Genomic DNA, 27,764 nt, shown 5'->3' on the forward strand with positions numbered 1-27,764 from the left:
TGCTCAGTCGGGCATTGATTGATTCAAACACTGATGCATCCACCTCCATGACACCACCCGGCTCACTCTCACTCTCCGATGGTTGACGAGATCGGAGCTGTTTCTTGGGCTTATCAACAGCTTTTTCAGCTGCTACTTTGTCACCACCTTTAGGCATCCCACAGCAGGCTGGATGGCTTGCACAGTGTAGACCTCAGACAAGGCTCAGGCTTCAGTAGGAGAAGCCTTAGGTAGGCCTCAAACAGAATCCACCAAAAATCACCTCAAGCTGTTGTTGATCCACAGCCACTTGGTGCCTTAATCCACTTGGATACCAGTAGGCAGAGGTAAGATGATATTGTCCCGTTTGAGCTGTGACAGGTGGTGTTTCCACATGTTTTATATCCCCAACGCTCGGAGAAAAAGTGTTAGCGCGTTCACTCAGCATGTAAACAAACGCCGGTTCCGGCACGCGCCGGAAGTCGCACCCATAATTCACGCAAAGCCTCATGGGGGCTAGGAATAAGGTGGATAACATTTGGAGCCCTCACACCTGGTCACCTGCCGCTGACGTCACTGAAAGTCTGTGAGGGCTCAGGGCTTGAGGGTTTAGGGTGGAGATTGGGATTCAGCATATGTCTAGGGTCCGACCATGGATGTATTAAATAACTGGATAGGAGATAGAAAATGGCTGCCCATTTATTTCAATGTAAGTTGCTAGCTCAGCGCATACGCCGAAAAATTTTCTGACTTCCGGGTTTACTTCCACGTTTAGGGGCCCATAGAGCATGCGCAGTTGAGTCACCTCCCATGATGTTCTGGGGCCTCCCATCATGCCCCGCCCCGGGGTATTGATTATATCAATACTCATTGCCCCAATGAGTATTGATATAATATGTATTAATATAACATATTAATTCATCTATATTACTACATGTATAGTATTACATATATTATTAATGTATTAATATGATATAATTATATAATATATATTAATATAATACATCCATGGAGTGCACGGACACAGCCGTGACGTCACGCCCAGAAAGAGACTTTTCTTCGACTTTTCTGGCCGTTATAAAACATTTTTGACGGATATAAAGTCCATGACTTAAAAATATAGAATACAAATGTAACCTTGATGAGGATGAGCCGATATAACAGGGGCTTCCATTAAGGAGGCCAAGACGGTCAGCGTGGGTCAATCTGCCATTTATTTGACAATGAATAAAACTCTAAAATACCACAGTCAATGAAGGAAAAGATAGACAGACACATCACGGCTGGGGAGCCAACCACTCACTGCCTAGGACACTGGGAGTAAAGTAAATATCAGAAATATTAAAGAATAAAAGTATAAACCTAACACCCATCAAATGAAAACACCACACTATAAGTGAACTCCCAGCGCCTCGACCACACGGTGAATGGAGGACACCGCCAGCCGCAACACTAGAAAACAGGAGAAGACAGGATGTTAAAACCAATACAACTAAAACATAAAATACTAAACCAAAATAAACGGCAGTCAGTGCTATGCCTAAAAGTAAAATAAAGCACTGTTAAAATGTTTGTAGGACCTGTTGTGAGGTTTAAAAATCATCTTTTACATACCTCTACATTTTAAAACAGAGACAGTTTCAGTCCTACAAACAGAGAGACCCACAATTAAAATCATTAAAATACAAATACCTCAGGGTGCATATACATGCACCCCTACGTTACCCTAACAATAAAACCACTATAAAACAATGCTAAAAAACACTAAATGTTCCTTACCGGGGGGCAGAGAGTCAGGAACACAGCCAACTCACACGAAGGACACAGAGAGAGTGAAACCCTTCGTCACACCTGCTTTTAATGAGTTCCTGCGTTCCTCTTGATTGGTCCCAGCTGCTGACCTACTGCTACACAAAGATTAGTAATTGCCGGTGATTACAGCTGGAGGTGTCCTGTGAACAGTTTTACCACCAATCCCAATCCGCACCCTCACAGACTCGCAGACTTACGTGCGCGCTCCCGCACCTTGCGTAAGGGCTTAGGGCTGTCCCATTCCTCAAGTGGTTAAGTGCGCGAGGGCTCCCGGCAGCCATTTTGAGCCCTTACTTACTGCCCCCTTCCCGTAAGTCTGCATCCCCGGACACTTTGGGAAAGCGAATTACCCACAGTTCATTGCGTTGTGACATAAAAGGAGGTTACCAGGGAGAATGTAAACAAAACAGGGGGCGGAGGAAAAGGAACCATGTGCGACTGCGAGACGAAAGTTCACCTGTAAATATAAATACATAGCCCACTGGTGATTTAAATTCAGAAACTGTTGTCCCGTGATGATTTTTCAACGGCCCTATTATTTCCTTTACAAACAGAGAGCGACCAACAAACACATTATTTAACTATTGTTCTTTGGTTTATATATATATATATATATATATATATATATATATATATATATATATATATATATATATATTTCTCTTTTCTTTTTTTTGAGCATGTTCGAAATAAAGTTTTTCATTCACTCATTCATTCATTCAAACGGAGGGAAGAAAACCAAAAAAAGGACAAATGACATTTTGGACGTTCTTCAACACTAAAGACAGGGAGGGAGCTGAATGAAAAGGAGGAGGAGAGGGAAAGGAAGAGGGATGGCCAGTTATCCAAAATGTAGTTTTCTTCATCATTTTTTCATTCATAATTTGAGGTTCAATTTAATTTGTTTTCATTTTATATTAGACCAGTGTTTTTCAATCCTGGTCCTCGTGGGCCCCTGTCCTGCATGTTTTAGATGCTCCCCTGCTTCAGCACACCGTGATAAAAGTACCTGTGTCATCAACAGAGCTGTGCAGACCTTGGTGACAAGCTAATTAGGACCTTTAATTAGAATCAGGTGTGTTGGTGCAGGGAAACATCTAAAACATGCAAGACAGGGAACACGAGGACCAGAATTGAGAAGCACTGTATTAGACAAATCCTCAGTTGACCTGCTGGGGCCTGTACTACGAAGCAAGTTCAACATACCCAGGATATCTTTTCCTTATCCAGATTCACTAACCCGGACAATTGCAATCACGCTAAGCGGTCACACGACGGTGGTTATCAACTCGGTATATCAACCCAGGTTTCTCCAATCTGGATATGAGCGCGTGCACATAAAAGGGGCGGTGTTTTCAGCGCATGACCAATCGCAAGCATGGAGAAGTCCGCTGTCAGAGCCGCTTATTTCAAATGCAGGAAAGACAGCTGGCAAAAGATCGCTGACTGTATAAATGCGTAAGTTCATAAGGATATAAACATATATTTGAATATTCTGGGAATCTTAATCTTAAACTGTAAACCATGATCAGCAATATTAAAATAATAAAAGGCTTGCAATATTTCAGTTGATTTGTAATGAATCCAGAATGTATGACATTTTTTTGTTTTTGTGTTTGCATTACAGAAAATCACAATATTCTAATTTTCTGAGACAGTCCTGTATATATTGGTTCTATAACTATTGTTGTTGACCGATAACTTGTGCTGATGCTGTACCAAAGAATTGGGTTTATTTATTTATTTTATTTTATTTTTTATTTTTTCAGGAGGGGGGTATTTAGTATTTTAAAGTGACTTCTCAGAATGTTCAAGGGACGAAATTGAAAATCCCTTTTTTGCTATCCCCTTACAAATGCATCTTCTTTTTGATTTCTTCTTGATTGATTTATTTAATTGGTATTAGTTTTGGATTGACTGTACATCGGATTTTGGGTGATGATTTGTTTTATTTATTCATTGATTGATTTATTTTTTATTTTCTCCTCCACCTCTTTTTTCTTTTTTTTTGGATCGTTCATACAGGTACTCATCAGGGAAAGCAAAGGGGTTTTGGCGGTCCCTGAATACGCGCTCTCTTCGGAGGGATCCTCTCACGATCCGCGCACCGAGCTCCACTGGATTCTCTTCGAAAGGGCATGCCATTTTCCAAGAGAGCTGATTGGTCAGTGGGCGGTGCTTTTATACCCGGCGATCTGTATCTCGAACATAACCTGCTCCGGAGCAGGTTAGCTGTTCAGCATAAGTTACCATGGCGATGTACCCCGGTAAGAAGTGAACCACCGTCGTAGTCCTGAAAACCCAGGGTTAAACCTGAAGTTACCTCGCTAACCCCAAATCCCGCTTCGTAGTACAGGCCCCTGGTGTTGAATAAACAAGACTTGCTTTTCTTTGATCTGAGTAGTGTTTGAATTAAGATTCCCTTTGTTAACAGAAATGCATACATGTAAATACTAGCAAGATAGTTTTAGATCCAACACAAACAAGTCAGGCAGTAATTTGGTTATTCATTTATTTATGACCACAAAATTTAAATATTTAGCTCAGGTTACCATCAATTTATACGCTCTCTTACAAAAATGAAATTACTCGCCGATTGAGCCTGGCATAGTGGATGTGCTGGTAGGGGTAGATTGAAAGAAATACACTACATTAACAAGGAAATACATATTGTACTGTGTGCATATTTAAATTGTGTTCTTTGTTGAATTTTATGCTCCTTTATATAGGCTACCACTTTGTTTTCAAACATCCGGATGATCATTCCCAAACTTATAATACCGGTACGTAACATTTTGATCTGACTAGGAATTTTTTTAAATTGAAATTTTAAATAAAGTTTGTAAAAAAAAGTCTGGTTTCTGCTAAGTGCTGTTGTCCCATTCCTATTTCTACCATTTGGAGCCCTCACACCCTCGCACACTCGATCACGTGACGCTGACGTCACTGAAAGTCTGTGAGGGCTCAGGGTTTGAGGGTTTAGGGTGGAGTTTGGGATTGGGGGTTAGAGGCTACTCTTTACTATTGCGGTCTATGGGAAAAAAGCTCTCTGGGCCCCATGGGATTCTTCTTTCTGTTGCAGGAAGCAGTGGGTGAAGCTGGGGAAACATGTCTCTGAACCTCGGACCATCAGCACCGGATCCCCTCAAGGCTGCGTTCTCTCTCCTCTACTCTTCCCCTGTACACCAACAGCTGCACCTCCAGTCATCAGTCCGTCAAGCAAGTTTGCGGACGGCACCAGCCTTATTGGACTCATCTCTGATGGTGATGAGTCCGCCTACAGGTGGGAGGTGGACCAGCTGGTGACCTGGTGTGGTTATAACAACCTAGAGCTCAAGGCTCTAAAGACAGTGGAGATGATAGTGGACTACAGGAGGAACGCAGCCCCACCTGCCCCCCTCACCCTGTGTGACTCCCCAGCAGACACTGTGGAGTCTTACCGCTTCCTGGGGACCATCATCACCCAGGACCTCAAGTGGGAGCTGAACATCACCTCCCTCGCCAAAAAAAGCACAGCAGAGGATGTACTTCCTGCGGCAGCTGAAGAAATTCAACCTGCCAAAGACAATGATGGTGCAGTTTTACACGGCCATCATTGAGTCCATCCTCACCTCCTCGTTCACCGTCTGGCAGCTGCTGCCACTGAAAAGGACAGGACGCCTCCAGGACCCTGAAGCGATTTTGAGGGTTTAAAATCCTGTAACTTTGGTAAAAGTTTCTCTCTCTGGCCTTCAGGACCGATGAGTAAAATCTCTGTTTTGCCCTGGTTGAGCTGTAGGAAGTTTGCTGCCATCCATGACTTGATGTCTAAAATACAGTTAAAAAGGGCATCAATTGGCCCAGTGTCATCAGGAGACACGGCGATGTACAGTTGCGTATCGTCAGCGTAACTATGGAAGCTGATGCCGTGTCTCCTGATGACGTCCCCAAGGGGCAGCATGTACAGATTAAAAAGAGTTGGACCGAAAATTGACCCTTGGGGAACCCCACACCTTATCTTATCTTATAGGTTCCAATCACCATAACAAATTCCTCGTGTGAAAACTTGGCAATAAACCCTTTTCTGATTCTGATTCAATATTTTGCCCTTTTTTAACTTTTCAAAACAATAATTAAATAAAATAAATAAATATTAATAAGAAAGAAATTAAATAAATATAAATAAATACAACAACACACCCCTCTTCCCTTCAAATGAACAATCAAACTCTTCATAAAATGTATTAATTTATACATTTATCAATATGCCATACAATATGTCTTTGTTAAAGAGCATAATACAAAGTCTTTCTCAGTAGAACAAACCTTCCTCAGTAGAAACTGCACAATGGATGTCCTGTCCAAGATGGCGGGCGCATTGATCGGTACCCTGTCCAAGAGAGAGGGACCTGGCTGCAGGCAAGATGGCCGACAAGGGCGCCGCCATACTTCCATCCATACCGGAAGTCCATACCGGAAGTTGGTCACTTCGTTAATATATATATATTTTTTTTTTTTTTTTTTTTTTTTTTTAAATTAACATTTGCAAACAGTACAATGATAACAAAACTTCACATTATGCAATTTCACATTGAATTATAACATATAAAGAGTATTACTCAAATAAAAAACAAAACCAATGCATACCGGAGGTCCAGACCGGAAGTTTTTTTTTTTTTCTTTTTTTTTTACAAGCTTTATTGAATAGTTCTCATATTACAAAAAAACATAAACAGACAGACATACAAAACAGTCGTTAATACATAAGAGTACAACAACACAGGAGCCAGGGGGATTTTTAAACAAACACATTAAATAGAGAGCATAAATTAACAGTTTTGACAGCTTTTTTGTTATTTGAGTCAGAGATGGAACTCAAGTATTGTTTGGTTTCATTCTCAAAAATTAAAAAAAAGGGGTTTTGAATGACTGAATTTGGATTTATGAATATGAAACTTTGCAAGAATAATTATTAAATTGATTACAAAAGATTCTCTAGATTTGTTTCTTTCATTACTGATGAAACCAAACAATACATTTTTCCAATACAGAGTGAAGTCAGAGTCAATTTTATCTATAATAAATCGGGATACATCTTTCCAGAATTTGTTAGTGTAGGGACATTGCCAAAACAGGTGTACCAGTGTTTCAGGGGACATTTCACACAACGAACAGTCAACACAAATATCTCTTTTGAATTTAAGAAGATAATGATTAGCAGGGTAATACTTATGTAACATTTTAAAAGAGATTTCCCTCACTTTATTTGTAAGAAGGTATTTGTATGGAAGAGTCCAGATGTTCTTCCAATTTAAGTCATCACCAAAACCAGACCAGTAAGCAATAACATAAGGGTTGGTGGTTATATCATTTTGAAACAGGGAATGTATATTACGATTGTTACTTCTTGTGGATGTAACTAGACAAACTTTGCCCACTGAAGTTTTCTTGGGGTCCAAATTTCATTCCTACGACAGAATTTAGAACTTTTTCTACGAACGGTTGATAAATGAGGCCCCAGGACTGTTACTTAGGTATGAGCACTAGGTGATGAAATGGGTAAAAAAAAAATCGGGGATAAAAAAAAAAAATTATATATATATATATACACATATACATATACATACATACATATATATATATATATATATATATATATATATATATATATATATATATATATATATATACATACACACATACACACATATATATATATATATATATATATACACATATATATATATACACATATATACATATATATATATATACACATATATACATATATATATATATACACATATATACATATATATATATATACACATATATACATATATATATATATACACATATATACATATATATATATATATACACATATATACATATATATATATATATACACATATATACATATATATATATATACACATATATATATATATATATATATATATATATATATATATATATATATATATATATATATATATATATATATATATATATAGGTCCCCTTTAAACACATTTTTCAGTTGAAACTGAAAACAAAACTCCCGATTTCTTTTTTTCTCAGGACAACATAACATGTCACTTATTTCTTGTTGTGAGTTTGAAATCCAGCATGAAAACAAAGAATGTTTTTTATTTAAATGATGTAACAATGGAACATAAACTGGTGAAAAATCTAATTTAAACACATTTTTTTGTTAAAACTGAAAACAAAACGCCAGATTTCTTTTATTCTCAGGACAATATAACATGTCTAAATTGGTACCTTTAACTGAGCTCTCCAAGTAAAAGCTGCCCCACAATCACAGACAATTTTTTTATTCAATGTGAATACGCTGATGATTCCTTAGAGTACCTTGTTGGGTAAAAGCTGCCCCACACTGATCACATCTGTAAGGCTTTTCTCCAGTGTGAATACGCTGATGACTCCTTAGACTACCTTGTTCGGTAAAAGCTGCCCCACACTGATCACATCTGTAAGGTTTATCTCCAGTGTGAATACGCTGATGATTCCTTAGATTACCTTGTTCGGTAAAAGCTGCCCCACACTGATCACATCTGTAAGGCTTTTCTCCAGTGTGAATACGCTGATGACTCAATAGATTACATTGTTTGGTAAAAGCTGCCTCACACTGATCACATCTGTAAGGCTTATCTCCAGTGTGACTACGCTGATGACTCCTTAGATGACCTTGTTGGGTAAAAGCTGCCTCACACTGATCACATTTGTACGGCTTTTCTCCAGTGTGTATACGCTGATGACGTCTTAAAATACTTGACGTGGTAAAAGCTTGCACACACTGATCACATTTATACGGCTTAAATCCAGTGTGAATACGCTGATGACTCCTTAGATGACCTGACATGGTAAAAGCTACCCCACACTGATCACATTTGTAAGGCTTTTCCCCAGTGTGAATACGCTGATGACGCCTTAGATTACCTTGTTCAGCAAAAGCTGTCCCACACTGATCACATTTGTACGGCTTTTCTCCAGTGTGAATACGCTGATGACGGCTTAGATTACATTGTTGGGTAAAAGCTTTCCCACACTGATCACAGCTGAACAGCTTCTCTTCAGTAATCGTCTTTCGGACCTTCAGACCTGGTGAAGTGGTGAGGACTTTATCCCTCCTATCACAGCAGTAACTTGTGGTTCTCTCTTTGGCTTTATGTTTCTGTAAGGAAAGAGAAAAAGACTTAGATCCTGTTGTTGGCTGACCTGACAAACCCTTTTTCAGTTCAAGTCAAGTGCTGTCTGTCATGTTCACAGTGAAACAATTAAGAGTTTTATGTCTGAGTGCTATGTTAAGCATGTTCTGTTATCAATGGCTCTTGACTAGGGATGGGAATCGAGAACCGGTTCTTGTTGAGAACCGGTTCCCAGTGTTTCAATTCCTTGGAATCGTTTGCCTTTTTCCCAAACGATTCCCTTATCGATTCCAGTCGGCGCGAATGACGTCACCAAGCACGTTGCGCCACGTGCGCATTCGCGCCCAGCAGGAAAACACGGGGACAAAGCGGCATAAACGCTGGGAAGTTTGGTTACATTTTACCAAAAAGGATGACAACAGGGCGACAATTCTTGCAATGTGGACATTTCAACAAAGGGGGGAAACTGTTAGGACTCAGCCGGCTGATCCGCTGGGAGCGCGGAGTCAGCCTGCATGTGGTAAGGCTGATTTATGGTTCCGCGTTACACCAACGCAGAGCCTCCGGCGTAGGGTACGCGGCAACACGCACCGTACGGCGCGCGTCGCCGCGTACCCTACGCCGTAGGCTCTGCGTCGATTTAACGCGGACCATAAATCATGCTTTAGAAGAGCTGCGCTCCGGCGGACAGCGGAGCTCCTGACACAGCTGCAACTGATCAGCTCTTCTATGGAGAGTTAAAGAGCTTCTACCGTTAGATTCTCCTTTCATCAAGGCAGGAAGAGTATCAGGCCAGAATAGATGAATGTCACCAGCAGTGAATAAGTTTGTGGTGTTGAACATGTTACTGGACATTCTTGTGTAATTGCCACAAAATAATTTGTTGTTTTTCGTTAATTTCTACAGAAGAATATTTATTTTATTATTATTATTTTATATTAAATACATATTTTACTGTATATTACAAATCATTTTGTGGGGACCCCCTGGCACCATCGAGGAGCCTAAGGCTGGGGGCGTCTTAAGACCTCATTATATTTTTTTTGTTCAAAGATATAAAAGTTTTATATCTTTGAACAAAAAAGATCGGAGAAACAAAGAAATTGAAACAAAGAAACAATTTTAGTATCAACTTTGTTTTATTAAAACAAAGTTGATACTAAAATTGTTTCTTTTTAGTATTTTAGTATCAACTTTGTTTTATTAAAACAAAGTTGATACTAAAATTGTTTCTTCTCCTTTTTTCCAAATGAGAATCGATAAGAGAATCGATAAAGAATCGAATCGATAAGCAGAATCGATAAGAGAATCGGAATCGAAAAAATCTTATCAATTCCCATCCCTACTCTTGACAGCCAGAAATATTCACATAAAACATCTCAATATGTCAAAACAAAAGTGTGAAGGGATAATTTAGGTATCTATAGTTGTAGTACTTTAGTGAAACTGCAACAGAAACAGCAACACAGAAACAACAATACATGTCAGCCACGGTAGTTACATTAGATAGATTAGTCCACATGTGCCTAAAAAAAAAAAAAAAACTTCAGGTGCACTATATGACAACTGTGATGTCCTCAGTAAAAGAAAACTGTCATAAGAAATACAAGTTGAGTTGATCTACAGTTGAACGGTGTAAATTATGCAAACATAAACTAATGGGTTTCTAAAGCTTACACAAAATAATTTGCTCTACACACAACTGATTTCACATACACCAAAAAATAATTGCAATATTCAACCTTTATTCAATTCTGCTGTCAATCTTGTGGCACCATCATGAGTGAAGTCAGCAAGAACACAATAGATCTCAATGGATTAGATGTGCATCCCAGAAAATCTGGGAACATGTTGAATAGTGGAGCTGCCATGTGTGGCCTGGCACCATTGGCTGTTACCAACGAGAAAGGTGCCACGAAGGAAACATACTTCTACCGACACAAACAACCACCATTTCAAGCTTCTTCTATGTCACTCCACTTCGCCGTGGTGCAGTACCGCCCACGACCGCTGGTTCGTGATCTTTTCCTGAATGGTTTATCCGACTTTTCCGGTCACAGTGAATGAAAGAGATAATGACAACTATTGTGGGAAAAAAAACAAAACAAAAAAAAAAAAAAAAAAATCACACATACACGAAGAAAAGAGCGCTGAAAGTTCATGACTGCTTCAAACCGGAAACCGGAAATGCGTTGCTACCAAGCGAACCAATCACAGCCCTCTCGGTCTGCGTCGCCTCGACGCGTAGTTACAATTTGTGGGAGGTGCACGTCAGTGACGGCGTAGGGTAAGCGTCGACGCGTACCACACGACCAAGGCACGGCGTCATTTTGACGCAGAATCATAACTCAGCCTTAAGTTATTATTATTGTTCATTCCTTGACCGTTAAAAGTATTGTGTTGCATTCAATACATTAACATAAGAATAAAGTTATTAATCTCCAAATGGAAATGTTTATTCAGAGGTTTTCTCATTACATGAATAAAAATACTTTTGAATTTGAATCCCATTCACTAATGCCCTGCCTACAGTCTACATCTATATTATATATTAGGATGTAGACAAGTTTAAAAGTCTCTTGGGAAGGTCACGTGTTTGTGTTTTCTGCTGCTCAGTTCAAAGCTACTGACAATGAAGAGGATCTAAGATGGCGGAGTGAGTGGCAGCATTTTTGCAGGCTCCGTTAAGAGGCATTAATTAGTCATTGAAATTTTTTTTTTTTTTTTTTTCGGCAACAACCCAAACTTAACAAACAAATCACTTAAATTTACCCCAAATAAGCACACTTCTTAAAGCTTTCTCTTTGGACACTTAAGAAGAGTGTGCGAGTAGATCTGTTCCGGGTCTCTGGAAAGCGCCTAGAGCAGACATGGGCAAACTACGGCCCCCGTTAGGCTTTTTAATCCGGCCCACCAGACTTGTCCAAATTATAGTAAAAACCTTGTTCATTTTCCCCTTTCCCTGAAATGCCCACGTTTCCCCAATAGATGGCGCATGCGTACTCAAACACATTGACCGTTGTTGGAGTGGCTCATATTTCATTTCGTTTCATGTCGCCATTCGAGCCCTTCTGTAAAAATCAGCGGATCAAAGAGAAGGAAAGTGGACAGTGAGTGCTGAGTATTCAATCCCTCAGGAAGACGGCACAGAAAATGCTGGTGTTCAACCTTCGTGTGTGGGCAGACTTTCAGCCTCATGAACATCAACCAAGCCCGTCACAGATCCCGGTAAACTGATAAACACCTCACATCTATCCTGAGCTTTGCCACAACAAAACTCCAGACTTTGATGCACTGGCAAAAAAAATGGAGACCAACAACACTGTTCCCACTGAAATTGGTCAGTTTTTCTGGTGCTCTTTAGCGGTTTTCACATAGGAAAAGCCGCTGCCGGCTTTTCCATTCATTGTATATGTGCTGCCGCCGCACAAGGGCGCAGGGCTCTGCGCCGAGGTCGTTGGCGCACAACAGGGTGCACGTAGCCGGGTTGCCGCGGAGGCAAGGGCGCAAGACGACGCAAGCTGCCGCTGCGAATTGAAATTTCACTGTGCGCCCTGTGACGGCATCTCGGCGGTGTCCAATAGGAGAGAAGGTGTTGGAGGGAGAAAAAAAAACTTGCAGCTTGTAGATCAGAGACGATCAAGATGGAAGAAAGAATGATCTTGGCTGTGAGTCTGTGTGAGGAGCTGTGGGATGAGACCGCAGGCCTATCGTGACATCAATAAAAAGGGACACAAGTGGAGAGAAATCTCCCAGAATTTGGACATACCTGGTGTGTTTAAAAGAAGGGGTGGGACGATATGGGTAACTCACGATTCGATACTGTGGCGATATGTGGCCCATGATATCGATAATATCACGATATTTCTGATATTTCGATATTCAATATATTGTACGAAATTTCATCAACGATATATCACGATATATGTGACTGAGAAAGAAAAAATACCCATAAAAAGGAAAACGTCTTTAGTTATCTATTTATTGAATAGCAAAACTTGTAACAAACAAAACAATGCAAAAAAGTGCATTTGTGGACAAATTAAAGTGCATGAAAAATAATATTACACTGTACAGCTGGACACATTCAAGTGTATGAACATTAACACGTTTTTATGCAAACCAGGACAGTGCAATGCTCTCTAATACTGAAACGTCAGTAACAATTTTAATTAAAGCTCTTTATGTTAACCTGGGCAGTGAACACATCAAGGCATATTCTTCTTGAGGAACACTAACTGATCCGCATGCTCAGACGTAAGAGCACACCTCTGAGCAGAGATTATGTCACCAGCTGTAGAAAATATTGTTTCTGATGGCACACTAGTCCCTGGGACACACAAGTACCTCTGGGCCAGCTTGGCAAGGTGTGGGTACTGGCATGCCTCAGATTTCCACCAAGCCACCAAGCCAACAGTTCATCTGACAGTGGTAGAAGTGGAGAATCTTGATATCGCTGGACCTCCTTTTCAGCCCTGGAGTTAGGTGACGATGGGGTCGGGGCAGATCTGGCGTGCTGGAATGTTTGTCCAAGGAGGTTAGCAAGTGCAGATTAGGGCTGGGCGATATGGACCAAAAGTCATATCTCGATATTTTCTAGCTGAATGGCGATACTCGATATATATCGATATTTTTTCTGTGCCATAATTGGGGTTTCCCCCAAAGCATTATAGCATAGGATCTCTGTTAGCTTCATTTTTTTCTGAGGCAAACCCTTAAAAAAACAGTCAGTTTTAATACAATGCCCCGTGCCAAATGTCACACAGGTACCTTTATTAACAGAGGTCTGCACAATATCAAAATGTATAAAACAAATGAAATAAAAATAAACTGCCTCCATATATAGAATAAAAATGCTTCTTGAATAAAATAAAACAAATATCCCTTTCCTGCATAACAATGAAATTAAAATACACGTGTGCAATTAATACAATGTAGTAACAGGCAGAGTTTTCCACTGAGGTTGACAGTTGTGCAAATAACAAAACATTTGTGCAAATCTAAAATAAAACATTCAAGTCAATTTGTCACAAAATAAGCTATATCAAAATCATAAAAAAATATATATATATGATTTTTTTAAATAATTATATATATATATATATATATATATATATATATATATATATATATATATATTGTTATATTGTTATATTGTTATATTGTTATATTGTACAGGACTGTCTCAGAAAATTAGAATATTGTGATTTTCTGTAATGCAATTACAAAAACAAAAATGTCATACATTCTGGATTCATTACAAATCAACTGAAATATTGCAAGCCTTTTATTATTTCAATATTGCTGATCATGGTTTACAGCTTAAGAAAACTCAAATATCCTATCTCAAAAAATTAGAATATTCTGGGAATCTTAATCTTAAACTGTAAGCCATAATCAGCAATATTAAAATAATAAAAGGCTTGCAATATTTCAGTTGATTTGTAATGAATCCAGAATGTATGACATTTTTGTTTTTTTAATTGCATTACAGAAAATCACAATATTCAAATTTTCTGAGACTGTCCTGTTGTGTGTGCAAACCTCATAGCACAGTAATGACACGCAAATACTGTAAATGTACAACCCGATTTATTCACAGATTTGCACTGTCTTTCAAATATGCAAAATAGCCCTTATTAGTTAATAAGTTTGTCTCAAGGAATATGCAAGATATGGCGTTTACACACTATTTTGCACAATACTGGAAGGAAGAAAATGTAAATAGATTAAAATAGCATTTGCACTGTGATTTATCAAACCTGGAGATTACTTCTGTTTGTAGTATGTTTCAATCAAAGGTACAAAGTTAAAGAAATCAACATTTATTAAAAAAGGAATGGAATCACTTTCAACATTCAAAACATACTATTACTCAACGAAATACTCAAGCTCAATTGTGTATTTATGTGTTGTGATAAAATATCGATATTTGCCATCAGTAAATCGATTATTTATTGCGACAGAGAGCACAACAATATATTGCAATATGGATTTTTTTCCCACCACTATTTAAGAGTGGTAGAAATGTGATATTCTTTTGCTCTTTTAACAATAAAATGTAAATTTAAAATAAAACATAGCATTTCCATGCCTCATATCAGCATCAATTGAATCATTTATCAATATATGGTTATGAAAAGACCACGTGTCAATACTTTTGCAAACTGAAGCACTACATGTCCACTCAGTATAAAAATCTAGATGACTGACATGAGCTAAAAAACAACAACATAATTCAGAAAGGTTTTTTTTTTTTTTTTTTTTTTTTTAAATATTTTTATCCCGGTTTTTTTCCCATTTTTACCACCCCGTGCACCTACCTACTGACAGTCCTGGGCATTGCCATCCTCTACCAACCCCGGGAGGGCCCTGCACTGAGCTCAGGTCTCCTCCTTAACCTGAGGAGTGAGCAGGCCGCATCTTTTCACCAGACAGGGTGGGGTTTCTCCGGCCAAACGTAGCGCGTTTGGCCACGTTATTCCGGCCGGATCCTCCCCACCCCATCTGGCGCCCCGGTTGGCCAGAGGGGGCATGTATAGCCCAGGACCGTGTGCATGTTTTTGTGAGGGTAGCTCCCATTAGCTACCCAGGGGAACACGGGGAGAACATACAAACTCCACACAGAAAGATCCTTTCGCCAACCCCACCCATGGTGTGGGCACTGAAGTCATGGGGGAACTAACACGCACTTCAGCACCCACAGCATCCCCGGGTGGGAATCGAACCCAGGACCTTCTTGCTGTGAGACCGCTGCACTACCAGCTGCGCCACCGTGCCCCCAGAAAGGTTTTTTAATAAAATATGATTCAGCCTGAAGTAGACCTGGCCATCATGGAGCTGTAGCTCCCGAACAAGCCTGTATTCCCCCAAATCCTGTCTTCTCATGAGGATTTCATGGACCCATCCCCTCCTTGCTGCTGCTGCTCGTCTCCTCCTTAGAAGAACTAAAGCCAGGGCTTTTCTTTGAAGCGGGGACAGATGCATTTTGCAAAGCGAGCTGTAGCTACTGTACGTCCAAACGAGTGGGAAAACGGCGCCAGACAAACTTTTTTCCGGTCGCCTAGCAACTTGCAACGAATATGCGCGCTGCTCTGCTCCCTGCTCTGCGCCCAATCGCCGTCGACTCTACTCCCACCTGCGCCGAGTCTGCGCCCACCCCAGCGATGTGCCGCGTTCTATGTGAAAGTAGTTTTTTTTTCTGCTGAAAAAATGCATATGGGAAGTTCGGAAGAGTGTCTTTTAATTAAAATGTGTTTACGCACAACAGCGCTACAGTGGCTTCATTAATACGCCGCATATCGCTCTTAATTTCAATTTCTAGGTTTTGCTGCAGATAAGATATTTACTCCAGCTTATGTCTGTGTGCTTGGCGACGGACACTTGTACTGTTTGTGCGTGAAGGTGAAGGGATCCGTAGCGTGTCTGTAGAGCGTTATCAGGATGATCCATCCATGATTTTGCGGGGTTTAACATAAATACACAATTGAGCTTGGGTATTTCGTTGAGTAATAGTATGTTTTGAATGTTGAAAGTGATTCCATTCCTTTTTTAATAAATGTTGATTTCTTTAACTTTGTACCTTCGATTGAAACGTACTAAAAACAGAAGAAATCTCCAGGTTTGATAAATCACAGTGCAAATGCTATTTTAATCGATTTACATTTTCTTCCTTCCAGTATTGTGCAAAATAGTGTGTAAACGCCATATCTTGCATATTCCTTGAGACAAACTTATTAACTAATAAGGGCTATTTTGCATATTTGAAAGACAGTGCAAATCTGTGAATAAATCGGGTTATACATTTACAGTATTTGCGTGTCATTACTGTGCTATGAGGTTTGCACACACAACAGGACTATATTTTTTTATGATTTTGATATAGCTTATTTTGTGACAAATTGACTTGAATGTTTTATTTTAGATTTGCACAAATGTTTTGTTATTTGCACAACTGTCAACCTCAGTGGAAAACTGCCTGTTACTACATTGTATTAATTGCACACGTGTATTTCAATTTCATTGTTATGCATCTGTGAATAAATCGGGTTGTACATTTACAGTATTTGCGTTTCATTACTGTGCTATGAGGTTTGCACACACAACAGGACTGTCTCAGAAAATTTTAATATTGTGATAAAGTTCTTTATTTTCTGTAATGCAATTAAAAAAACAAAAATGTCATACATTCTGGATTCATTACAAATCAACTGAAATCTTGCAAGCCTTTTATTATTCTAATATTGCTGATTATGGCTTACAGTTTAAGATTAAGATTCACAGAATATTCAATTTTTTTGAGACAGGATATTTGAGTTTTCTTAAGCTGACGTTTTTGTTTTTGTAATTGCATTACAGAAAATCACAATATTCTAATTTTCTGAGACAGTCCTGTACATGCAATGCTTTAGTAGATCCAGCCCAAACACTGCATCCAAATGCGCCCGGCCCCTCTGTCAAATTTTAGAACCCATTGTGGCCCGTGAGTAGAAAAGTTTGCCCACACCTGGCCTAGAGAGTAGACGATGGCCTATTTTTAAGTTAAATAAGTACATTTTAAATTTATGAATTTATTTATGAATAAGGTCTATTCTGTGGCAGAATTTCTTTAAAAAAAATGTAAAATTGAGGTAGATCAATGTTCCTTCTGCAAAAAGGATGAAGAAACACTGGATCATTTGTTTTATCAATGTCCTTTGTTTCATTGTTTCTGGACATACACAATTGGATTTCTCTTAAAATTAATAATGTTCCACCTTTTGAATTAAGCCATATTATTTTCTTCATGAGTGATTTGGAATTTTCTGTTTCTTATATTATTAATATAATCTTTAGAAAACCAACTGACCGCAACACAATTCTTCGAGCAGATAGTTTTCATCCTCCTTGGTTAACAGATAATATTCCTTTTGGTCAGTTCCAGAGACGTATATGTGATTCAGAAGAAGATTATGAAAAAAATGCTCTAGATATGACCCAGAGATTTGAGGCAAGAGGATATTAACCTAAAACTATATTCAGAGCTTACAACAAAGCAAAATGTCTCCCTAGAGAACAACTGTTAGCCCCTAAAAAGAAAGAACAACAACATTCAGGTATATTTTGTGACACAATACAGTGACCATGCAAATGCAATTAAACCAATTGTCAAAAGCAATTGGGACATTTTGAAAAGATCCAGATTCTCCGACTATTAGTTTCAGAAGAGCTCCTACTCTGAAAGACAAACTTGTTAAGAGTCATCTCCCTCCTGTATCACAGAAAACCTGGCTTTCAACCTTAAAAGGTAATCACAGGTGTGGACATTGCAATCACTCTAGCAATATGATAAATGCCAATTATTTTATTGATGTGACATCTGGTCATACATTTGACATAAATACATTTATTAATTGCAATACTTCTTATGTTGTTTACAGACTTGAGTGCCCTTGTGGACGCTTTTACGTTGGGAGAACAAAGCGTAAATTGAAGGCAAGATTGGCCGAACATAAGCATGCCATTAGAACTGGTAATCCACAGTACCCCATGGCTGTCCATTACAAAGATGTAAGTCACGGTAGTTGTGACTATTTAAAGATATCAGGCATAGAACATATTGAAGACTATCAGGGGAGGAGATAGACTCAAAAGACTCCTGCAAAGAGAGTCATTCTGGATTTACACATTAAAGGCCACTTATTATCCAGGGTTGAATGGAGAACTCGACTTTTCTCCTTTTCTGTGAGTGTATTTTGTATTCTGTGACTATTGGTGTGTTTTGTTGTCCTTTAAGATTGACGCTGATGACGGTTCCTCCGTCTCTTGTTAGGCTCAATATTTATATTGTCTGCATTTTTGATTTGTTGAATTGACTATGTAATGTTTAAATGTGCAATGCTGATTTATTGACTCTGTGATTTTATATATTTTTTTTTCTGTACACAGTCTCTCACCCTCTGCTTGTCATTGGCAGGTCTTGCTGTTCAGGTCATGTGACCTCCTACCTGCTCACACTGAGCAGCTGTCTACAATTATCTATTTAACTGTGAATTGAGCTGTCTGACAAACATTTCACTTCTGTCCTGACGAAGGCCAGTTTGGCTGAAACGCGTAGACACGCTTTTAATAGATTAGCCATGCACCAATAAAGGCATTTTAATTAATCTTACCCTCACAAGTGCCTCAGTTCTCTGTCTACAACATATTATTAATATAATTTTGTTAGTGGGTAAGTACCATATTCATTAAGCCAAATGGAGAAATTGTAAACCCTCCTTTTGGGGGTTTTATTAACGATTTTGTTTTCATATGTCTCAAAAAAGTAGAAAAATTAGTAAAATAAGTCTAGACGTTTCTCATTATTTGTTATTCTAATTTAATAATTCCTCTCCTTTTCTATGCTCCATTATGTGAATTTAAATGCTTATGGAATTTTATATCTGATTCGAATTTTGTTATTGCACCTTTTAATTCTGTGAGCGCCTTGTTTTTTTGTTTTTTGTATTCCTTACAAGAATCCCCATTTTTTATTTTTATTTTCCTTTCTTTTCATATTGCATTTAAATTGATATCTTTGAGAGTTTGTATATTTTCAATAAAGTTTTGTTACAAAAGAAAAGAAAGAAAAAGCTACTGACAATGAAATAAAGCGTTTGGATGATCAGCAGCAACAGAAAGAGCGAGAAGGAACACTGACCTGCAGACCAGCGGAGGAAGAGTCCGCTTTGGTCCCGCTGGACTCCTGGTCCTGGTTCTGACCCCGGTCCTGGATCTGATCCTGATCCTGGTCCTGACCCCAGTACTGGATCTGGTCCTGATCTTGGTCCTGGATCTGGTCCGGGTCCTGGTTCTGATCCTGGTCCTGGATTATTTATTTATTTATTTATTTGCACAATGACAACAGTAAATCTTTTTATCATACAAGGACAAATAATTTGTGCAGGAGAGGAAAAGAAGCCCGAAGGGCTTATAAAAAATCCTCCCCCTCAATACAAAATCACAAAAACAAATCAATCAATAGAAAAAGAATAGAAAGGAAAAGAAAAGGTAAAAGAAACAAAGAAAAACACAATAAACACCCAAACAAAAATATCCATGAAATGGCAATGGCCAGGTTTCCCAGATCAGTTAAGTAGTTCTTAACAGCGAAAGACTTCTTTCAAACCTTCTTAAGGAGCCTGTGAAAGAAAATCGCGTTTCCCAGAGTCGCTCTTAGCTTAAGTATCTCTTTCATTAAGAAGGAAATGAAAGATGCTGCTGACCCAGTCTTTACAACCATCTTAGTGAACAAAGACTCACAGATCCAGCCGCGTCAGGCAAATCAATATCACACCAAGCAATGAGATATTAAAACAATGCACCCCGCACAAATTTTGACCTATTTTATACTTTAGATTTATATTGTTTAGCATTTATTGGTGACAGCAAAGGGGGAAAAAAAAGAAAAATAAGGAATAACAAGTGTGTTCCTGTATATGCTTTATGCATTACGCACAATAAAACGATCATCATGAATATCATTTATTTGATAATTTGGCTGCTATACAGCATGTTCTCTCTGCAAATCAACCGCGTCACCGTGCGCGAAGCAGAACTGTTTATATGAACGCATTCGTGCGTCAGCACTTCAGTCCCCTGGACGTGCTGTCGGACCGGGCTGTCCAGGCACCGACACCGATCCTCCTGCCCGAGCCTGAGCCCGAGCACCTACATGTGTGATGACAGGGAAGCAGCAGCTGAAGAACGAGATCCTTTGATGAATCGTTCATTACAGTCTCAAATATAATCAATGGTGTCGGTTTATATTAAAGAATCTTTTTGCCCAGAAGAAAAAAGAGCGAAGACAACGACCCATAACTATTTTCTTCTCTTGAAAAAACCCACATGCACCGCGGGGTTTAGGATAAAAAGACGCTGCAGCGCGAGTCGGGATGCAGCAGCAGAAGAGCAGTGGAATACGTGCGAGGCGGTTCTGATCTCCGCAATTAGAAGCCCTCTATAACTGTAAAAAGAATTTCACTTATCACAGGTTCTTTTTGGAACATAACCCCTGCGAAAAACCAGGGATTGCTGTAATTCCACGTTGCGATTTGCGAAACTCGCCTTCTCTTGGCTCATGTTTTTGAACGCACACAAACGCCCACCCCGTTTCCTCCCGGTCTCTGCGTGTGGGGAAAAAAAGCCTCACTGTAGCCAGAAATAACGGAGTAACGCACCGTTTGGATGAAAAAGGGTCATTGAATTATATTTATCATCTTAATTTTTCATTATAATGCACAGGCAGCAGGGAATTAGTGCGTTAGGTAGCAGTGCTGCGTGTAAAAATGCGCTGATAGTGATCGGTGATCGATTTGCCTGGCATCGATTGATTTGGTTTCAGAACCGGACAGCTGCTCCAAAGAGCTTCTGAAAGAGCGAAACTAAAGGACGGTGTTAAGAAGTCATCTGGGAAACACCAGTATCTTAGGATTCTCTCTTAGTTCAAACCTTCTTTGAACCTCTCTTAAATCCTTAAGAGAGGTCGGATCTGGGAAACCCGGCCAATTTCATTTCAGTACGAATAGCCTGTTAATTTTGTCTATATAAAAGATACCCCATTAAGCTGGTCCTAAACATTTTTAAGGATGACACTAACTTAAGAGATCTATCTAAACAGTTCCAGAGTTGAGGGCCATGGAATTTGATAAAGGATTGGTGACTGCAGGTACGACAAAGAGGTAAATGAAAGTTCTTCCCACCTCTAACTGAATAAGAATGAATATCTGATGATAACAGAAAAAAATTATGAAAAGTGCCTGGAATGTCTTGTTTGAAATGAATGAGCTTAAACATAAACAGGCATGTTTGAAACTTGTTAATAGAAAAAATTGATAATAATTTAAATTTGCTAAATAAGGGTGCAGAAGGTGCTTGATGAGAAGAAAATGAAATCATTCTCAAGAATCTTTTCTGAATTAGAAATAATTGGTTAAGGTACGAAGAATAAGAAGCGCCCCAAACAATGTTGCAATACGTCAAGTATGGATAAATTAGACTATAATATAATATCATGAGACAGGACTGATTAACAAAGAAAGGAACTCTTCTAATAATACCATAGGATATCATAATTGTTTTGCATACATACTCAATATGTTTTCCCCAGGACAATCTTTCATCCACTAGTATACCAAGAAATTTTACACATGAAACTTGTTGGATTTCAATATTATTAATTTGGAACGTTAAATCCTGCTCAGGAAAAAATGTGTTTTTGTTTCTAAAAAGAATATAATTTGATTTATTTATATTCAAGGAAAGCTTGTTCGTCAGAAACCATCTTGAGGCGTATTGTAACACGGTATTGGCATTTCTTAATAAACATTCAAAATTAGAATGCGACATGACAAAGTTGGTATCGTCCGCAAATAAAATGGGCAGAGAGGACTCAGACATTACAGCAAAATCATTAATAAAAATTAGAAACAGAAGGGGCCCAAGAATTGACCCTTGAGGCACACCATAACGTAATTTTTCTTTCTTAGATTCATGACCCTTAATACAAACATATTGTTCTCTGTTGCAAAGATAATCTTTAAACCAAGTGATCACCACATCTTGAAGACCATATCTATGGAGTTTTGACAAGAGAATACCATGATCAACGGTATCAAACGCTTTAGAGAGATCCATGAAAATTCCTATGGCAAACATATTTTTGTCCAGAGCAGTAGAGATTTTATCGATAAGTTGCAATAAAGCCATATATGTTGAATTTTTTTTGCGAAAACCATATTGGTGTTTGTACAATATGTTATTATTATTGAGATGTGTAATAAATCTTGTGTAAACTAGCTTTTCCAGGACCTTGGAGAAGCAAGGCAAAATCGAAATTGGTCTATAATTGTTGAAAACACTGGGTTCTCCTTCTTTAAAGAGAGGTAAAACTTTTGCCACTTTAAGATCACTAGGGACTACCCCAGTCTTCAGAGACACCACAAGGACATGTGTTAATGGTTTGCTAATGATGGAAGCTACTTCCTTTAGGAGCTTAGCCTTGATTTCATCGTGACCCGCTGCTGAATTATTCAGATTTACAATAATGTCGATCACTTCATTAATTGTGGGTGGTTCAAAATTTTGCAAGGCAGGAAAAACTCCAGTAATATTATCTGTGGGACAGTCATTAGATGGACCGAGTTTCTCAGCCAAGGTACCACCAACATTTACAAAAAATGTATTAAATTCATTTGCTATGTCAGAAGGATTTGAAAATGTGGACATGCCATCAGTAAATTGGGATGGAAATTTAGCAGGTGCCTTTCTCTTGTTTAACAATTCACTGATTATAGTCCATGTATTTTTTATGTTGTTAGTAGATTCTTTAAATTTATCAGTATAATATTTCTTCTTTGCCATACGAAGTACATGGGTGAACTTGTTTCTATATTTTTTTATATGTATCAGAATTCTGTGGAGTTGGGTTAGAAATAAACTTTTTGTATACCGTAATCTGTTTTTCTTCCTTGAGGATTTTAAGAATCCAGTGGTGAATCAAGGTTTATTAAAACCATATCTTTTATTAATTTTCAAGCTCGCAGGTGGAAAACACTAATTGAATGCGGTCTTAAACCTATGAATAAAGGATTGATAAGCCTTGTTGGCATGCTGCTGATCATAAACATCATCCCAATTTACTTTTCCAAGCATTTCTCCAAAGCGTTTGATGTTATCTTCATTAAATTTACAAAAGCCTATTCTGACATTTGAATCCTCGTGTTTGAGACTATTACTTTTAGTGATGTGAAATACAGGAAAGTGGTCAGAAATGTCAGAACATAATATTCCTGAGTTACCTGGATAATCAACTATGTTAGTTATAATGTTATCAATAAGAGTAGCTGTTGTACAGGTTACTCTGGTTGGTTTATCAATAAGAGGAAAAAAATAAGATGAATATAATACATTTAGAAAATTAACAGTAGCAAAATGGCTCTCAGTATTGATCAGATTGATGTTGAAATCTCCAAGCAAATAACAAAGTTTACCTTCCTTATTGATAACATCCAGTAAAGTGTGTGTCATTGAAAGAATTAACTTCTGCATGAGGTGGACGATAAATACAACCGATTATGACATTTCTGTTACCATACAGTAAACCGGGCAGGCTATTAATTCCAAAAAGACAGATTCAAATTCAGTTTCCTTTGAGTATAATTCCAAATCTTTCCTTAATTTGAATTGATATTGACTATGAACAAAAACAGGAACTCCTCCTCCAACTCTTTCCTTTCTATTTGAGAATACTAACGTGTACTGAGGTATGTTGTACAGCTCAACACTTTCATCAGAGAGCCATGTTTCCGTCAAAGCAATGATTGAAAATTCATGTTTAAGAGTTGATAAGAGATGTATAAATTGATCATTATTTTTAGGAAGGCTGCGTATATTTAAGTGAATTGTAGAAAAAGCATTGGCAATTAGCAATTTACTGGTTAAGTTGTCAGTCAACGTATGAAATTCATCTTCATTATAGTAGTCACATGAATTAGACTCACTATTAAATCTGCTAAAGAAATTAACATCTGGGTCATGTAAATCCATACAATCCTTAGAATTATAATCACTTGCGGTGAATGGGCTGAAAGATCCAACCATGAGAAGATCATGTTGAAATCATCTCCAGTGCATACTTGTTGAGGTTAGACATCTCCCTGCTGTCTTGGGGTGCTGCTGCGAGGATGTATGATCAATTTGTCGTGACGGAGAAAAGCAATGTCCCCTCTGTCTCGAGCAGCTTTCAACTTGGGCATTAGGTCTTTTCTTTTCTGGCGGACGGCATCAGTAAAATCCTCATTTATGTAAATTTTGGAGCCTTTAAGGTATTTGGCCCTCTGGAGAATCATTGATCTGTCCTTGTACTTAGCAAACTTAACTACAATCGGCCTGGGTCTGTCACTCCCTGACCTAGGTTTTCCTACACGGTGCGCCCGCTCTATCTCAATCATCTCCTGTAGTTGTAGTTTCTCCCTGAGGACTTTCTTAACCTTTTCCTCCGAATCAGCCCATGTTTCTCCTGGTGTCTCCTCAATTCCATCTATGACCAGGTTTTGCCTTCTGGACTGTCCCTCTAGATAATCCATTTTGTCAGTGACGGTCAACAAACTCTCACATATTTTGAAAATTTCAGATTGCATGTCCTTACAGTGATCAGTCTGTTTAATGTTACCCATTTTGATGTCGTCGACCTCTTTTTGTGTGAAATGAATACTGGCTTTGATTTCATGAACTTCCTTTGAAGTATCATCCAGACGTGTATTTGTTGAGTCCAAGATTATTTTGACAAAGCCTTTAAAATTCTCTTGCTGTTGCAAGAGTGCTAAAAACATCTCTCTCTGTTGTTGCATTAGTTCATTCACCTGTGCAAGCGTGATCCACTCCTCCTCGGGCTTCACTTCTGGCTTCTCAAGGATCTGATCCGGGTCCTGGTTCTGACCCCGGTCCTGGATCTGGTCCTGGATCTGATCCTGGTCCATCTCCTCCAAACACGAGTGTTGCCTGCTGGGAAAATATTAAAGTGCAAACTTTACGTATTCAAAACAAAAACTTAGAATCGTGTCAACAATTTTCTTTTAAATAAACAAGAGGGTGACTCAAAACAGAGTTAGGAATAAAAATCCTGAAAGTCTCTCTCTGTCCTCTCTTCCCACGTTGACCTGTTGCCTCTGGGGTGGGCAGGGGTGCGCTGTGCCCACCCAAACGTGCGCCCCGCCCGCCCAATCAAAGTTATGGGGATCCTTTATTTTTTTATAATTTAATTTTTTAAAGCAAAATGAGCACAACAGAGAAGTTCAGAACAGCGCACAGAGCACACACTGAAGGCTGATTTATGGTTCTGCGTTACACCAACGCAGAATGGGGCGCGTCGCCGCATAACCTACGGCGTAGGCTACGCCTTACCCTACGGCGTAGCCTACGCTGTACATGGATGTATTAAATAACTGGATAGGAGATAGGAAAATGGCCGCCCATTCATTTCAATGTAAATTGCTCACCTAGCGCATACGCCGAAAAATTTCCTGACTTCTGGGTTTACTTCCACGTTAAGGGGCCCATAGAGCATGTGCAGTTGAATCACCTCCCATGATGCTCTGGGGCCTCCCATCATGCCCCGGGGCAATGACGCGAGTATTATATATATATATCCAGAGCCTGCACGGCAGAGAGCGGCGGTACGGGTGGCGGTGCGCTGCGGTTCTGTGCAGGCTCTGGAGCCAGCAGCCTGCCACGGGACCTTTTAAATCAACGCAGAGCCTACGCCGTAGGGTACGATTGATTGATAAAAAAAAAAGCAAAAAACGTCAAATAAATGCAGCGTCAACAGGGCACAAGCCAGTGTCCTATTTGTGCCAGTGTTCTGCCATTTTTTGCTGCTTTGCCAAAAATGCTACCTACTGGTTTTCTACCTTTGCAGAGCTACAATTTTTGTGTTTTGTTTTTTTTCTGTGTTTTACTCCCTAGCCCACTTCCTTCCCCCCTTGTCTTTTGCCAGCTCGTCATTGTAAATAAGAATATGTTCTTAATGACCTGCCTGGTTAAATAAAGGCCAATGACTGAATGAATATCAAATAAAGCGATAGAATTGGGTTTTTTTTTTCTCTATATCGTATACTGTTCACAAAGTGTAATGCAATTCATGTCATGGGTAGTGTATTTTGAAGGATCAAATACTCAACATCCCATATTATCCATTTTACATCGTGCAAGAAATCATAGGCGTCGCAAACTTTGAAAATCCACTGTGCGCATGCGCAGCACCACAAAGTAGCATTTCTTGGCAGGTAGCATGGAATGGCAGAACACCGGTTCCAAATCCGGGTAAATGCAGAGGGAAGTGTCAGGAAGGGCAATTGGGTTAGCATACTGTGGAGAAGATAGATGAACTGATATGATGACAGCATAGTTTTCTATGCATTTCGGGGGTTTGACCCCCCAAAATTGTTGTTCAGTCTGCCTACCTTAGTGGGCCTCGCTAAATCCGTCCCTGTTTCTATTTCTCTTGTTGTAGAGAAGCTTCAGTGCAGCTCTGACTGATGCTGCTCTATACTGGTCTCCTCTCTGTGTCCTCCAGGACAAAACAACGGATGAACCTCCTCAAAAGTCCAACTGTGGAGTCAAACTTGAGTTTAGCACGATCTGCTCACGTGGAATGAACAGCAAACCAAACTCTCTCAGCTTGATCAGCCTAGCGTCAGCCATTAGTGCGAGTTGTGATCTTGAAAGATCGTTGTATGAACTCTCTACGGACACATCGGCTATCGGCTAACGCTAGGCTGATCAAGCTGAGAGAGTTTCAGGCTGTAAGGTGAACCCCGTTATCGTTTCATCCCGCTCCCACCTTTGGAGACGACACAGTACGTATTATCAAAAAGATTGATTCCTGCTCACCTTATCAGTAAAAGTCCAGAGCTCAAAACCCCCCGAGAGTCCCGTGATCGGGACCGCAAAACGGGACTAGTTTCGTCACGTGATCCCACTGCTCCAATAGGATGCGTGTTACTAGTAAACACAACGGCAATATCATGACGAATGTGACATGAAAACCACATTTCCCAGCATGCCACAGTAGTCAGGAGCATGCGCAGTAGCCCCGCGGCAGTCGGAGGCGGGAGGTTCTCTGACAAATGAATGTCGTGGCTGTTTATTCAAATAAAGGCTTCAGACCATGGATGTATTATAGAATATAGAATATATAGGCTTCAGACCAAGATAACGCCTCATCTGCTGATTAAAAAGACAAAGACAGACAACACACTCAGGTCGCCATCTCGGCTACCAGCCCAGTGCTTTCCAAAACTTAAAAA

At 39.2% G+C, this 27,764-nt stretch overlaps 1 protein-coding gene across 1 annotated transcript; it reads right to left on the reverse strand.

Annotated features, from left to right (window-relative positions):
* Positions 1-7,793: 7,793 nt before the first annotated feature.
* Positions 7,794-27,427, reverse strand: LOC133422188 (zinc finger protein 239-like). The gene is made up of 4 exons (XM_061712132.1): positions 27,349-27,427; positions 25,320-25,458; positions 19,619-19,783; positions 7,794-8,966 (listed from the first exon to the last, which is right to left on the reverse strand). Exons 2-4 carry the CDS (start codon positions 25,434-25,436, stop codon positions 8,106-8,108), a joined length of 1,143 nt encoding a protein of 380 aa, XP_061568116.1. The 5' UTR covers positions 25,437-25,458; positions 27,349-27,427; the 3' UTR covers positions 7,794-8,105.
* Between the last annotated feature and the right edge of the window lie 337 nt (positions 27,428-27,764).

The sequence above is a fragment of the Cololabis saira genome, chromosome 21 (assembly GCF_033807715.1).
Source record: "Cololabis saira isolate AMF1-May2022 chromosome 21, fColSai1.1, whole genome shotgun sequence".
In the NCBI taxonomy this organism is placed as follows: Eukaryota; Metazoa; Chordata; class Actinopteri; order Beloniformes; family Belonidae; genus Cololabis; species Cololabis saira.

What these genes read in the sequence shown, in the direction of transcription:
- LOC133422188 (XM_061712132.1), bottom strand. Translation starts at nt 25,436, where the DNA reads ATGGACCAGGATCAGATCCAGGACCAGATCCAGGACCGGGGTCAGAAC. An exon ending in AGTGGATCACGCTTGCACAG is followed by an intron (nt 19,784 to 25,319) that starts GTGAATGAACTA and finishes TAAATAATCCAG; the next exon opens with GACCAGGATCAGAACCAGGA. An exon ending in CTTCCTCCGCTGGTCTGCAG is followed by an intron (nt 8,967 to 19,618) that starts GTCAGTGTTCCT and finishes CTTTCCTTACAG; the next exon opens with AAACATAAAGCCAAAGAGAG.